The 13,960-nt window shown below is 31.6% G+C and overlaps 1 protein-coding gene across 7 annotated transcripts in view; it reads left to right on the forward strand.

Moving 5' to 3' along the window:
• Positions 1–13,960, forward strand: part of LOC105837677 — a 53,049-nt gene that overhangs the window by 26,516 nt on the left and 12,573 nt on the right. For 4 of the 7 annotated variants that reach the window (XM_036286149.1, XM_036286150.1, XM_036286151.1 and 1 more), the window contains 3 exons: positions 1,755–2,020; positions 10,715–10,899; positions 12,828–13,671. In XM_036286149.1, the coding sequence (XP_036142042.1) occupies positions 1,755–2,020; positions 10,715–10,899; positions 12,828–12,960 (584 nt within the window). In that variant the 3' untranslated portion in view covers positions 12,961–13,671. Of the gene's footprint in view, positions 1–1,754; positions 2,021–2,097; positions 3,706–10,714; positions 10,900–12,827; positions 13,672–13,960 lie in introns of those variants that run through there. The other 3 variants (XM_036286154.1, XM_036286155.1, XM_036286156.1) reach the window with 2 other exon arrangements.

The following is a 13,960-nucleotide window of genomic DNA, read 5'->3' on the forward strand; positions in this document are numbered from 1 at the left end:
GATAAAACAGATAGGATTCCCTTAAACACGGAAAACTTTTTTTTTCTAAAGTTCCTAGGCTCATTCTAAAAGCATTGTTCTTTGCTGAAATGCCAAATGCGCCTCATGCTTATTTTATACATACAAAGTCTAAAACTTTTATACGTAGCAAATGTTTTTACGAATCACTACAGAAGTCGATAACAAAATTATAATTTTCTAACTTTCTTTTGTTTTTCGTATGAAATTGATCGCAGCGCACCGCGTTATTATCTGTACTTTAATTTTGGAGAAGGATTTTCAATTCTATGCAATCAAAAAGATTTCAGTGTCCGAAAAATTAGTGATAAAACGGAGCAGTTTAGTATCCCTTTAAGAAGTTTAATATATTAACAAATATTAATCCTTAAAGGACGCATTTCCCGTACGGAACATAAAGGACACATAGGGCAAATTGACTCAGACACTGCTTTGAATGCCTACTGCAACAAGAGAATGCATTTTTTCGGGCTGTAAAAATGTATGTTCTTCAACTGCTCAAAATAAAGAAAATGGTTTTGAAAGAGATATAAATAAATTAAATTAGTTTCAAAAGGTGAAATTGGCAGAGGAAGTAAAAAAGTGCCATTTTTTTCACAAAAAATGCGATAATTTTTGTAATGTTCAATATTTTTGCACTAAAATTGAACTATGTACTCTTAGAATGTACTTTCAGGAACACATAAGCATTATATTTCGTGCTCCAAAAAAGATATTTATTTGAGGGACTAAAGATGGTTTTTTGAAAATTAAAATTTTTATAATTTTTTTTATTTCTAAGGCCATTAGTTTAGGTTCCTGAGTACAAATACAACTCGAATAAATTTTTACTGGATTATTTAGACCCAGAGTGCTCTTCAAAGGTTAAACAAAAAATATGTATATAAGAATCCTCTCAATAAGTAAAAAGAAAAAATTTATTATTATTTACGTTGATTTATTGAAGATGCAAAATAATCATTTATTTATTATAGTCGATATTATATTTATTATATTCGAAAATATTGGTTAATTGTGTTTGTACCCAATTTTCATACATGGCGACAACATTGCTGTATGGCTATGCCGATGTTTGTTGGCCATGTTGATTATCGTTGAACATGTGATTGCATGGTTGCATGATGTCCATGATGAGTCAGTTCAGCATTAAACGCGTTGAGTTAAGTCGATTGCTGCAAAAAAACTTTTAATCGAGGAAGTACATTTTCGCTACGTTATGTTGCACGAGTTTAAGAAAGGATCAAGTGTTGGAATTACAACGGAAAACATTCAGGATGTTTATTTGGATTATGCTCCTGCTCTCCGAGCAGTTAAAAAGTGGTTTAATAGATTTTGAAATGCTGATTTTAACTTGGACGATCAGTACCTCATTCTAAACAGTCTTTAGACATTGATGACAATATTGTGCGAAGTTTTGTGGAAAATAACTCAAAAATTGCAAATGAGAAGATTCTTAGAACCTAGCTTATAAAACGATGGGAGACAATTATAGTAAATAATGGAGAATATATAATTGACTAATAAAATTGTTTTAATAAAAATATAAGTGTTTGTGTTTCATTTTCAAATCGGGCACAAACTTATGCAATTATTTAATTTATTAAAGTTAACAATTATTTTGAATACATAAATAAATATATTTTGAAAACGCATAGTTTATTAAATTTTCTTTTTTCCACTTTTTAAAATTGATTCAGATAATGAATTTGAGATAAAAAAATAATTTTAACTTTCAGAATGTCCAATGACACGCGGTAGTTTACCCAACTTACATTCAGACTCAGTTGGCGGCGAAAATAGTGGAGACTCTACTGAATCGTTGATCGACGAAGCCGAGGATTATCTGCGGCGAAGCATCGATTCTATGTTAACGATATCAAGCGCCAATACAGATTATTGGAGCAAACAAACGACAAGACGAAGAAGAGCGCGAAGGTATTCGGAACCGGATTTAATTCGCGATTGGCATCCTCCTCAGGACGCTAAGCCATATTTGCCAAAGGTATATACTGTATTTTATTTTCGTAATTTTAAGGACAAGTACATCTAAACAAACCCTAACTTTGCAACTTTTTGTAGAAAATGGAAAGAAATAAAGTTGTGTTTATTGTAAAGTAGGTTTCTCTATTTAATATTTAAATTTTATTTTAAAAAATTATATAAAATAGCATCACTATTCGAATTGTTTTCGCACGCGACCACTATCTCGAAGACAGCTTGAGCGATTAACTTGCAATTTTACATAATTTTTCTAAACATTAAAAACTACTTTACAAAAGATTTTTTATGCTTAGTTTTTGTCACAGCAAAAACTGAGCAAAATTTATAATAAAAAACGCTACCATTTTATTCAAATGCAATGTTTTGAAAAATCATAACTACGTCATGTAAATTATATTTCAAAATTTGTATCATTTTCTTTCTGATAAGTTCTATAGAAGCAGCAGTGACGTTTGTAAACGCCGTTTTTAAAAATATGATTTAGAAAAACTTAAATAGTGATGTTATTTTATATTATTTTTTTATAAAATTTAAATATTAAATAGAGAAAAGTCTGATCTTTACAATGAAATTGACAGTAAATACAGATTAAGGATCTTACTGATTTCAATGACATAAATTATTAAGGTCATCATGTGAGTGTAATCAAAAGATTTTAGATATCCCTCGTTATTAAAAGATATTATTAAGAAATAAATTAATACAAGCGTATACGGGCAAATGAACAATTTATACTTTATTGGACATAAATTACAGAATATTTGCATATGTGTATACATGAATATAATAAATATTTGAACAGAGACAATTAATTATGTCCTATCTCTCAATAGAAATTAGTATGTTGTGGATCTCGTTTCACTCCATATGTAAGGAAAAGAGTGTATAAAGTAGATCAAAGTCCGTCCATAGACTTACTAGAATAGACTGCTTATGAAGGTAGTAGGGATATCTGTCACTGATAAAAGGATAACTGTCGTTAATATGAGGTTCTATCTCTTTCTAATGCAGAATAATGGGGAAGCATACCAATCAATAACGGTGTCAGAGCGTAAGCGTGTTGTCATATAGTATGCGTGTTGTCGATGTGAACTTCATGTGAGCTCGCATAATCAAAACGGATATTTTGGGGTTAGTGAGTCTAACGTGTGAATAATTTTATTTAAACAATTGAAATAATGGTATTGAGTTGCTGCGTATACGAAGTAAAATATGAAAAAGACCTTCCTCGCTGCTATGAAGTTACGCTCACTAGAAAAAGATAGCAACCCATATTAACGACAGTTATTCTTTTCTCAGTGACGGATACCCCCACTACCTTCATAAAGCAGTCTATTCTAGTAAGTCTATGGACGAACTTTGATCCACTTCATACACTCTTTTCCTTACATATGGAGTGAAACGAGATCTATGCCAGTGAACACAGTAATATAGTAGCAATGTAATAGCAATGTAACCGAATATAACAGGTTACATTACTCTGATGTTACTTGTAACTTACATTTAAGTTACAATTTCCGACTCAGCAATATAACATATTATATAACATGTTATCTAACCGTCACATAACAGTTACGGTAACACTGATATTTAAGATAATCATCTTATTAACCCAGGTAGCAAACACAAGTCATTTTGACGTGAAAAAAAAATTTGAAATGACATAATTATAATGTAAAAAAAAAATAAATTTACGTTGTTTCTCAACAAGCTTATCCCCACCACACCATAGTCACATCTGTCATTGCCTAACTTCTGCGGTCACCCATCCAACTTTGAACCGCCGTTGACACTGCTTGACTTCGAAGATCGTACGCAACCTAGCATTTCGCGATGAACACTTGATGCTCATGAATACATATTTGTTATAGATCAGTTCAATAGATGTCAGAAACATGAAACGTATAGTAAAATAATATTTATAAATAAATATAAATCTGCAGTTTTTTTACTGATTTTTACATATGCGAAATAACATGTGGAATAACTTATAAAAATATGTTTTTGTTCTGTTTTTTTGATAAGCTAAATTATATCTCAGACAGCACACAATATTTATAAAATTACAGAATATAGTATTTATTTGAATATTTTATAAATATTTTTGTGGTCTTAGATTTGACAGATCATAAAGATTTATCAGAAATATTATAACAATATTTATGAAATATTTATAAATATTTACAAAATATTACTTGTACAAATCTTTATTTTTTATTTACCATAAATATTGTATAAAATATTTAGTCTATATTTTAATAATATGTTGAATACAGATTTTTTTCTTTATGTATTATATATAAAATATGTATAAAATATTTATATAATACTTTTAAAAAATAAATATTAAAAAATATTTGTAAATATTTATCATAAACGTTGTGTGCTGTCTGGGATAATTCTAAATATAGAGATTGATGATACGTATATATATTAATATATAGATCGAGGCACTTAATTGAGTGATGTTTTTGAACGCAGTCCAGCAGATATACGGATTATTAAATTGATCTTATAAATCATAATTATTTATAAATAATTATCTTATAAATAATTTATAATTATAATTTATTTATATATTAAATTTCACTTTGCATCGTTCCGTAATAACATTGATACGAGCGTGTTACGTTACGATTATACAATTTTTGTTACATAACTGTAAAGCCAAAACGATGTATAACAGTTATATTACCTGCGTATAACATATGTTATATAACAGGTTATTTCCACGTTATATAGCACCTACATGTCACAGAATAACAATGTTACATTACATGTAACTTCCATGTTATATTGCTGCTATTCACTGGGTCTCTGGTACTACTGATCTTTAGTAGTATTTAGCGCCATCTGTCCATTGACGGACCTATCCACTCCACGCCCTTTTCTTTACCTATGGAATGAAACAAGATCCACAACATATATCTGGAAAATCCCTAATCATTTGTGTATATAAGTAAGTTTCCATCGAGGGTTCAAATCGGGTCAGAGTCGGGCCAATTAGCCAATAGTTATACTGGTTACAACGGAAGTAATTTCCGTTGTGACCAGCATAATCATCGGCTAATTGGCCCGACTCTGACTCGATTTGAACCCTTGATGGAAACTTATGGTCTGTTCTTTCTAACTGCACTGTTGCACCGGTGCAATAAGTTAAAGTAAGACAAGTATATTTTTTCTCATTCTAACTTATTGCACCAGTGCAACAGTGCAGCTAGAAAGAACAGACCATTTCTCTATGGGTGCGTTTGTCTTGCTCATAGAGATATATAATATAGAGTCAACCTTCTGTGAGCGGAACTATCCGCATCTTCTATGGGATAGAACGATATGTAGTAAGGTGTTGTCTTCGTCACTCAGCTAGTCTGGTGGGAGAGCGCTCCCCGCTTCCCGTACATCGAACCGTGCGTGGGGTACAAACGGCATCGCGAGGTACGGGGAGCGGGGAGCGCGCCTCTGAATCTCCCACTAGACTAGCTGAGTGACGAAGACAACACCTTACTACATATCATTCTATCCCATAGAAGATGCGGACAGCTCCGCTCACAGAAGGTTGACTCTATATTATATATCTCTATGGTCTTGCTCGCTTTCTCACGTTGAAAGCGCTCACAAGCGTCGCTATCGGCGTTCGACTTGGCACTTTCACACACTTTTGTAAAGCAATGACATAATTTCATAGCGAAAACGTCATCATTTCTTGCTTACAATCACTTTCTCAAAAGAAGTAGTGCAACGAAAGCGTAAGCGCTTTTAGTTAAGACGAACGCGAAATTACTCGCCAACAGTATTACTAAGGCACTATAAAAGTGAGTATTCTCACGTCCGCCATTTTTTTTCTAACTAGCATGAAAAATTAGGTATGTTTTGTATATATATACGTCAATAATCTTTGGAAACACCAAACTTTAAGCGACAATGAAACGAAGACACGATATTTATGATCTTGAGACTGTAAAGGTTATTGCGATGTATTATATATGTAAAACATTATGCTAGTTACTTGCTAGTTTGAAGAAAAATGGCAGATGTGAGAATACCTACTTTTTTAGTGCTCTAGTATTACTAGTTGTGGTTATTACTAACGATAATTTATATATAAGTGAAGCAATTTATAAATTTCATTCAATATATGTGTTTGTATTTCGCGCCATACAGCGAGAGCGCATAGGGTGCGTTCCACTTAATGCTCGTAACGCTCGCGAGCGTTGCTTATCCTTGTTTAATATTTGATAACCAACAAGGATGAAATGATTCCACGGTCGTTGCGAGCTTTAAGTGGAACGCACCCATAGTGACCGCCCCTGCGACGCGACACTGTAGCGCTTCCAGCGCTGTTCTGATTGACTCTGCGATCGTACCGTTCGACGTATCACGAGCCCCGTAGAGTGCGTTCGTAGCGTGGAACAAAATATTATACAACAAACCGTCCTAGAATAAAGATCTTTCTTTGAGATATACGAAACCGAGTATTTTATCAATTCCGTTCAATTCGGCATTACAGTCCGCATTACTAGCAATAGTAACGGCTCTAACAATATGTGTGTATATAATATAAATAAATATTGTTTTCCCAATATATTACTTTATAGTTAATAAAACCTAATTAATTTACCTGAAATGAGATTTAAACTAACTGGTTATTAGTATACTGTGGTATGATAACCTCTACGTAATTTTGAAGGCGGTGAACATGTTGTTTAACATTTTTATTTTGTAACATTTCAACTTCAATATCATCCTCTTCACTTTCCTCCGATGAAGGTGAGAACATGATATTGTAAAATTCATTTACTATTATAGCTAATATTCGGCGTTGATTATTACTGAGAGCAGCCATTCTTTTCGTCAAAATAAGTATAATAGCCGTTCGGCTTGCAGTTAGCGTTTTTACGCTGTATCCTACACACTGATCTCATTAAAGTGGATATGGCATAGGACGAAATAAGTGTGACCAATTGAAGGTTGTAGTCTCTGTACACAATATGGCGGTGTATACGAATACGAACACAGTTTACTGTGACGATGATACGAAATTCCACGTGTAATTAATTATCTATAGACGTAGATGTGTATCAGTTTTATCCAAAATATTACTTTTTTTATAATAAAAATAGTAAAATAGTAAAATAGTGAGATTCCAAAATTAAAAAATGTGTTTATTGTGGAAAAGGAAGTGAAAATAAACAACAAACGTTTCATAGGTAAGTAAGGTTAAGTCTGAAAAGTTTAATAATAATATGTTTAATATATAATGTATCTGGATTCAAATATGTACCTCATAAGTACATAAGTATTTGTTGAATACACATTTTTATTATGTTGCTTTAAATTACAAATTTAAGTTTTAAGTGATACGTTTGTTTTGAATTCATATATTTTATGTTATAAAATATATTTATAATGTAACATCATTGTCATTATATTTAAATAGCACAGCATGTGACTTGCAAAGTTTAATAAAGCACGCAAAATAACATTTTTCTATTACTACTTTTCTATTACTATTTTCTAAAAAACGCGATAAAAAAATTATCTTATTTTCTATTTGCTTCTATGCTGTGCATGTATATAGTGCATGTATATACATTTTATTATGTACATTATAATATTTATACTTAAATATTAAATAAATCTATGCTAATCTATGTCTAATAGTTACTTTTTTTACAAGCTGCAAGTATGAATTACTACAACACAATTAAGGACACGAGGACAAAATAAGCTATAACAATACCCTTTAAACTTTATAAGTTTAGTAGTAGTAGTATTATTTATTAGTAAAATTATTTAACAAGATGGTCATAAATAAAAATGTACGATTTTTAGACACCTGTAAAATTTTATTTTTTAATCTTTTATTTATCCTCTTATTTAATAAAATATTTATATATTTTGACTCAATTTATACATAAAAATGTTATATATTACCAAATATTTTTTTAAATATTACAAAATATTTGTTATAAAGTCACTTACAAATGTCACTTACAATTATAAAAAAATACATAATATTAAATGTTATATATATGATATAAAACAATATTATAAAAATTCAAATAAACACATTCCAGATTAATATTTTAGAACATTTCAAATTACTAAACATATACATTTTAATATATTTTGTAAATTAATTAATTTTTTAATTTATTTTTACTGGTTACATTATAATCGTATTTTATATTTTTACAATATATCTTATTTAACACATATATTTTGTGTTAGTCATTCAAATTTTCCGCCAAAAGCGTGTACGCTGACTACAACTTTAATGGCTTCCGGTATTCTATTGGTCACACTTTTTTACCTCAGATTATTAGGGTATGCCATATCCACTTTAATGAGATCAGTGATCCTACACGAACGGACAAAATTACTGCATCTAATGCCCAGTCTACAATGAGTCGTTGGTCGTTGGTCGTAAGAAATTTAACCAATCACAGTTGATCTTAGAGAAGAATAACCGAACATAATTGGTTAAATTTCTTACGACCAACGATCAACGACTCATTGTAGACTGGGCATTCGCGTCAGTACTAACAGTGTGAAAGCGAGCAAGACGAACACATCTTATATGTGTCAATTTGAAAATGACGTGATTTGATTGGTCAGATTTTACAACATTTCCTATAACATGGCGCTGCTTATTGGATTCATATTCTTAACTCAGGACAAAGGACAACAGCTATCTATGGCTGCTTTCCTTTTAGGGAACACAATCGACACAAGCACCGTTCTATCTTTGTTTATGTTTAATGAATAACAAAGATTGAATTATACTTGTGTCGATTGTGTTCCCTAAAAGGAAAGCAGTCTATATTTCAGAGTGATATATCAGTGAATGATACAGTGTACACTGTTCCACAAAGATTTTCGATTTCCGCGTGAAATAAACTTAGGTAGCACAGTGACTTCTTAAAGAATTCATAAAGTAGTTTTCCTTTCTGAACAGTAATTCCTGAGGAATTCATAGAAGAATACTTTAAGAATAACGTAAGAAGTTACATGCACCATGATTCGAATTCCTCAGGACTTCTTAAAGTATTCATATAGAATTACTTGTTAGAATTCCTCAGAACTTCTTAAAGTATTCATTAGGACTTTTCCAAGTAGATATCTCAAATGGAATTAAAAATTTTTTTTTTAAGATTTCTAATAAATGTTCCGATTTTTATAATTGGAACGTTCTCAGAAAAATTGAAAAAATAAAACATTCGGATTAATTTAGAAAATTTTTTAATATTTCTACTAAGCATTTTTAAGAGTTTCTGAGTATTGCAAAAAAACTTGAACAAAAAATAAAAAAGTCTAATTATTTCTACGGTAATTTTGTAAGAGGAAGAAGACTATACCATGTTTCAGCCAAGCCATAGTCGTACTTGTTAAAGCATGTTTAATTTCTGTACTTGAAAAAACGGTCACCCGTCCAAGTGTTAACCATCACCAACGTTGCTTGACTTTGAAGACCGTACGCATCCTAACGCCCCGTGATGATCCATGAACACTTCTTGTTTATGCATACATATTTGTTATAGATTATTACAATAGATGTTGTCAGAAGGATGAAATATATGTATACTTAACACAACGAGGATGAATGTTGCATCATGCGTGAAACGGACGCGACACTCTGTCGTTGCAGATCAGCACGCTCTTAAGTTGTATATTAATTGTTTTGTTAATTATATATAGCGCATTTTGTGTATAAAAGTATAAATTAGCATTTATTAAGCGATATATAATTATAAAAATGTAATTGAGATTATCGAAACACTCGAGTAATTTCTGATGAATACTCAAAGTATTCCAAATAATAAATCGCGAGGTATTCGTTGCAATAAACTCTTAAGGAATATTTCAATGTGAACTCATTGTGGCTAATTCCTCAAGAATACTTTATGTATTCATTTTTCTACTTCACCAAGTATTCTTTAAAATAACTTCTTTAGGAATTTCTGTTCATCTGGGATTTCTCTGTGTTATTTGGGAAGTTCACTCCAAGATTTGTCAATGGACAGATGGCGCTAAGTACTACTGATTTAGGGGAGCGCCCCGATTGACCACGTTGCAATTGGCCACAACCATTTGCAGCAATGAATGCTTAGAGTTTTTCCGTTGGACCGCCAATTAGAAAAGCGGTGGTCAATTGGGACGTGGTCAATCGGGGCGCTCCCCTGATTTAGTAGGCGCCATGTTATAGGAAATGTAAAATCTGACAAATTTAATCATTTTCAAATTGACACACATATACACAAAAGCACTTCACTCATGTACACAAGCTTTACGCACACAACTGTAACATTTCCTTTAAGATGGCAGATTTTTAATTGGCTTCATCGATAGTAGCGCCAACAGCTATCTATATATTTAGATCAATGGTACCACTATTTGAAATATCAAAAAAGTGATTAATTTCAATTATCAATAACTTTTAATAAACAACGAGTGACGGCTAAAATCTTGTGATTGTTACTTAGCACGTACAATACATGTCAAAGTTATTGAAATCGCTCAGGTCGCCCTTAATGTACAATTTAACTAACATGATTTCTTGTTTGTTTTTCCATAAAAAATTCACAAAATTACATTTTGTTGATTTGTTTGATGTGATCCCTTTTATTATTAACTCCAATTTAATTTTCAATATTTATAACTTATAATTGCACGAATTTTTCTGCGTATTCTCCAGATACCAAGAGATCTCAAATTGGATCACCTCGTGAAGATCATATCGCCTGAGGGTAGGGTTCTTCAAGGTCGCGTGAGATACGTAGGTCCTGTTCCAGGTCGAGAAGACATATATGTGGGAGTGGAACTGCCGTATGTCAATGGTTCATCCGACGGTACTTTTCATGGTAGAAGATTTTTCGATTGGTAAGTTTGTAAAACTATTTTTTAAATGCGGAATATTTTGCAAATACATAATGGGCAAATACCTAATATGAAACAGTTAATTATTTTACAAGCGCTACCACTTTTTATAAATAATTGATGTTTTATGTTAGTAACTGATAACCGCGATAAATCTCATTTAAGTGACAGTCGCATAGTACGGCCATGTGTACAAAAATTTTGTTTACGTCACTCGACAAAATTTTTCAATGTGTAGCTTAAAACGCTTGTAAATAATATAATTTAATAACAATAACTTGATATTTATTGTTAACATGACACTACCATTAAGTATATAATCATCTTAAAAATCTGGATAAGTTTTAGTGCCCTTCATTAAGGAGGGTAATTTGTAGTTTTAATAAGTTAATTTTTTGTTATCAGTGCGTCGAAAGTGGTCCCTTTTGTGTCAATTTTTCGAGTACAAAGTCGATTTCAACACATTACACAGTTTTTGTCCTTTAACATAAGTCGTGACGAAAAACTTTCCAGCATGACTTTCTGCACTTTTTTCACATTTTCGTCATCGTTATCATACTTGCATGCGCGTCATCTCGCGACATATGTAGAACTCTTGCAGAATTACCAATGCTTCGTCGCTTTTGCAAACCTGATTTTGGCTAATCTATCAATTCGTAAGGACCCAAGGGACTCAAGGGACCATACTTTGACCCACAAGTAACAAAAAATATGATGTGCAACACGTACGGATCGGTTTTTTCCTACTAAGTGAACGCACTTGTGAACATATGTTCTTTTCATATTTAATTTTTCAATACTTACGAGATTATTTCATATTAAAAGAACCAACACTGTCTCATATTAGGTTACCTTTTTCAAAACGGGCGAATATTTCAAGTCTAAGAAAAATCATCATAACAAATAAAGTGCACATTTGAGTTGTTAATACATTTTAGTGATAAATCTTGAATGCACTAGCCATAAAACTACGCAAATAATTTAAGTTAAAAATTACTATTCAAGAAAATATAAACTTTAAAAAAATGTCTCATATAGTAAGCATCTTTATCCTATTAATATTACATTTTTTATTTGAATTATTTTATAGAACAAGAAAAAAGAACAAAGAATTCTTGAATGTAAAAAAATTATAAACTTAAATTAGCCGTTTTTTTATTTCTCCAAATGTTTAAAATTTGATTATAATACCATTTTTGTAAGAACACAATTACAATTACTTAAATTGGAATTTAATAAAAACAAATTAGGATGGAAAAAAATTTTTTATGTAATATTTATATTTTTTTGAAATATTAGATAATACTTCCTTTATGTGCGCACACGTGCAAGAAAGAGAGAGAGAACACACGCATGCACATACGTTTTGACTCACAAGGAAACCTCGCAAACCTGAAAATTTCGATTTTAATGAAACTTAGCATAAATGTAGAAGGGGTAAATACATGAATTTAGAAATTTTCCGTTTGGGCTCAAAAACTTGAAGGGATGAAACCACCCTAAAAAAACATTTTTGCCTTTTCTCGATATATCTCGTCAACTAAACAAAATATCAAAAATGTTTTTGTCGCGAGAGATGGGTCGAAACGTGGAAAAAACGCACGCAGAATTTGCCAAGAGAAATGTATTTGCTCAACGGTCTTACAAGAAACGTGATACGCGATGCGGACCTTTCTAGAGAGAGCGCAAAAAAAAGGACGTGTGATCCCGTAGTCAACGAACGAGAGTAATAGATAGCGCGCGTAGCTCGTGTCCATAAGAGACTCAAGAAAGAGCGAAGCGTATTCACCGGAAGTCACCATTTCCAGTACATCTTTTAGTAATGGGCGGGATCTTTAACCTCTTTTCCGACTTTAAATACTGATTACATTACCTTATAATACTTCATAATAATAATTTATTTTTTTTTTGTATATGTAAATTCTTGTCAGGTTTGCCGAGACGAGGGAACAGGAATGGTCGAGGGACGAGGTCGAGAGACAAGACAGAGGTACGGAAGTGATTATTCAGGGATGCCGGGTCGAGATGAAAACGTCGCGAGATTACTATATCACTTTTTATTAATCCGTCTGTTCCGAATTTGAACGATGCCAGATTGTTCGTACTGAACGATGCTCCTAGTTACTGTCCGGTGTTCGTTCCCGACCTCGATTTTTGTCACCAAGGGGTATTATGAATTAACAGATTCTTAGCTATTAATTGCCAAAGCCTTTATTCGCTCCTTACAGACTTCTTCGACTCTACCCATATAGCACAAAATCATTGCAGAAACATTGCAGCAATGTTATTCTGCAATATTGCAGCAACAGTGCAAACCGTTGCTGCAATGTTGCAGCAACAGTGCAAACCGTTGATGCAATGTTGCAGCAAAGGCGAAATGTCCGCTTGCAGCAATATTACAATGCAACATTGCAGCAACGTTGCAAGGAAATATATATGCAATAATACGGATATATACGGATAAGGCCATAGTAGTCAGAAATATAATATATTATATATTTATTTAGTTACTTATAATAACATATAAACATATACCTATAAATTATTTATATAAATAAAATAAATGAACGATGCGTTAAATAAATTCAAAGACTGTTTTATTGCTGGTTATATGAAATATAAGAACTGTGTATTAAATACAGCTAGTACATTCAATAAATTATATATTTATAAAATTATATATTTATAACCAACACGTATAAACTGTTTATGTAACTATAAATTATAAACTATGCGTATAAAACAAAAACATTATGATTTTTGGTAAAAAAAAAATAGGAAAAGTGTGCTAATAAAGAATGCACTGTTTATGTGACTACAAATTATAAACTATGCACATAAAACAAAAACATTGTTATCTTGAACGCGACAAGGCAAGACGCGGCAGCCAAATAATGGCCGCGCGGTATTTATAATTAAGGTATCAATCATGAATCCTTTCGTCTGTAATGTGAACACATCAGCGAAACGTTTTATTGAAAAATTTAATATATATTTGTGAATAAATACTTAACACTTTTTTTACGAGTTTATATAAAAGTTTAGGTAATGAGAAAAGATTGAT

This window comes from Monomorium pharaonis, chromosome 4, assembly GCF_013373865.1.
Source record: "Monomorium pharaonis isolate MP-MQ-018 chromosome 4, ASM1337386v2, whole genome shotgun sequence".
Lineage (NCBI taxonomy): Eukaryota > Metazoa > Arthropoda > Insecta > Hymenoptera > Formicidae > Monomorium > Monomorium pharaonis.